This window comes from Tupaia chinensis, unplaced genomic scaffold, assembly GCF_000334495.1.
Source record: "Tupaia chinensis unplaced genomic scaffold, TupChi_1.0 Scaffold144909_1, whole genome shotgun sequence".
NCBI lineage: Eukaryota > Metazoa > Chordata > Mammalia > Scandentia > Tupaiidae > Tupaia > Tupaia belangeri.
In genome coordinates, this window is record NW_006204769.1 from 1,158,258 (window position 1) to 1,161,051 (window position 2,794).

Below are 2,794 nucleotides of genomic sequence, written 5' to 3' on the forward strand. Positions count from 1 at the left end.
CAGCCCCAATAGCAAAAACCTCTCAAAAAAAAAAAAAAAATAGGACCAGCAGATGGCATAGTGGTTATGTCGCTGGATTTTCTCGTGGCTGACCACAATTTGAGTCTCAGACCAAGTAACTTGAAGCTCACACTGGGCACGTGTGTGTGCATGCCTAAAATTCTGAGAGGAGAATGGAGGAGAAGGGATTGTGATGGGGCCATTCTCCTCTGAGGGGGTGTGATTTCTCACTTTCTGTCTCTCTGTCTCTGTCTCTCCAACAAGTACATGAACCCTATAGCAAAATCTCTCTTTAAAACCTTTTTTAAAAATGTAAATAAATAAAACGGAGCCTGGGACCAGCAAGTAGCATGGTGGATAAAGTGCTGGACTCCCACATGCCAAACAATGGCTCAAGTCCCCGACCTGGCACCTTGAAAATCACACTGGGCATGTGCATACATGTCCAAAAATCCCAAGAGGAGAATGAAGGAGAAGGGATTGGAACATGGCCAACCCCCAAGTGGTGATTTCTCACTTTTTCTCATTCTATTTTTGAAGAGGTTTTTTGTTTTTGTTTTTTGTTTATTTTTTGTTGTTGTTGTTGTTTTTGCTATAGGGTGCATGCGCTCGCCAGACAGACAGAGAGAGACAGAGACAGAAAGCGAGAAATCACCCCCCGGGGGGATGGTCACGCCACAATCCCTTCTCCTCTATTCTCCTTTCGGGATCTTGGGCATGCATGCACACGCACCCGACGTGAGTTTTAAGCCGCCGGGTCCAGGATGCGAACTGCGGTCAACTACGTGCAAGTCCAGCGACATAGCCATTATGCTAACTGCTGGTTCCCTCTCTTTCTGTTTCTTTCTGTGTCTCTCTGGTGCATGCACATACCCTATGGCAAAAAAAAAAAAAAAATTAAAAAACAACAAAATCTGAGCACTGCAGCTGAGAGCTATGGTCGTGCAAGGTCCCTAACTGAGAATGGTCAGGACAGCTTGGTGACTACTCTGCCCCTTTTGTGGAGTGTTTTTCATAAAAGCCCTTCACGTCCTAGCTTTTGTCTTGGAATCCTCCTTGTGAGTGTTCAGGGTTCTCAAGCCCACTTGTGCCTTACACAACACACCATGCCACGTGCCTCGGTCCAGTGACTCTTCCACCAGGGCTCTTAACCTCCAGAGTGGCAGGAATTCAAGAGGCCAGGCCGGTCCCTTTGATGTGGTCCATTAAACCAATGACTGGTTACCCATTTCAAGGTTGAGAGTTAGTTGGGAAGGATTCCTACCTTTAAAAAATGCTTTAACACTTTAACCTTAAGTCACCTTTACATTCTGGTGGGGTTTTTTTGAATTTTTTTTTAACATAACTGAATTTGCAATGTATATTCAATTTTGTGTCTTATTTTTCTTTTACCTACTTGTTTCATAAACATTTTCCTGTGGATTAATCCCGTTTCACAAACAACACGTCCTCATGACTATAACCAGCTGACGTATGCCTTGGTCTCATGCGTAGAATAAGGCAGCCTTTCTCCTGTTGCAGTCTGCCTCATCGGAGCTCCCCATGGGACATGCTGAAACACGAGTGACTGGTCCCACCCCCAGAATTCCTGAATCAGTAGGTCCAGGCGGGACCTGAGGTTCTGCATTTCCAAAAAGTTCCCAGGAGATGCTGACACAGCAGGTCAGATCGCACCTGCTAACTTTTTGCATATTTTAAAAGCTCTTACAAAAGCAAAAACACCTTAAAATGTGAATTTTTAAAGTCTTTAAAGCCCTTTGACTTTTTTTAAGATATGAAAGATCACCCACCACTTACAATTGTTTCTACTTGTAACTCGTATGCGTTCCATATTTATTTCTCTTTGAAGTTACCTACATTTTTTGAAGAAATCTTTAAAGGACCATCAGATATGCATCTACTCTGCTCATTGTTTTTTCTTTTCTTTTACATAGTTCCGTATGTATTGAAAAGCTGTGCAGAATTTATAGAGACTCACGGCATTGTAGATGGAATCTACCGACTTTCCGGGGTCACCTCAAATATACAACGGCTCAGGTAAGCTGAAAGAACAGCCCCCAAGCAATTCTCCCACGCTCCTTCTCCTGTCCATGAGTCTGTCTACAGGTGTGGGGAGTATTCAAAGTCTGGAGGGGCTGAGGAGAGGGTGGCAGGGCTGAAGAGCAGCTATGGCTGCTCTCACACGCCGGACTGTCCTCAGTCTAACCAGGAAGCTCTCCAACACCTGTGATCCTTCCAGAAAGAGGCTCCTGGGGGGTTTTCACCTGTTTCTTTGTCTTGCACCAGATTTATCCTTGGGTGGATTAATTTAACTTAAATGATTTAAGTGACAAGTGAGAAAGACATGATTTATGACCATTCGCTTGCCGACCCACAGCCCAGTCAGCTTACGCCCTGTTACCTAGCGTTCAGAACTCCGAGACAGAGGCGGCTTCCTGTTGGCACATGCTCAGCACTTGACATGTTGGCCAGACATTCACCTTCAAGATTGTGCATGTCTCTAGGGGATGCTGGTGTTTTTAAAAGTACTGCTACTGGGAACCAGCAGTTAGCGTAATGGCTATGTCGCTGGACTCCCACGTAGTCGACCACGGTTGGTGTCCCGGACCCGGTGGCTTAAAACTCACGCCGGGGCGCGTGTGCGTGCGTGCCCAAGATCCCGAGAGGAGAATGGAGGAGAAGGGATTGCAGCATGACCATCCCCCCTGGGGGGTGATTTCTCGCTTTCTGTCTCTATGTCTCTCTCTATCTGTCTGGCGAGCGCACGCGCCCTACAGTGAAAATCTCTCAAAAA

At 45.9% G+C, this 2,794-nt stretch overlaps 1 protein-coding gene across 1 annotated transcript in view; it reads left to right on the forward strand.

The window, feature by feature from the left end:
* Nucleotides 1-2,794, forward strand: part of ARHGAP31 (Rho GTPase activating protein 31) — a gene marked incomplete in the record, with an annotated part of 155,870 nt that overhangs the window by 101,865 nt on the left and 51,211 nt on the right. The window contains 1 exon segment of the mRNA XM_014583856.2: nucleotides 1,935-2,037. Within this exon segment, the coding sequence (XP_014439342.1) occupies nucleotides 1,935-2,037 (103 nt within the window).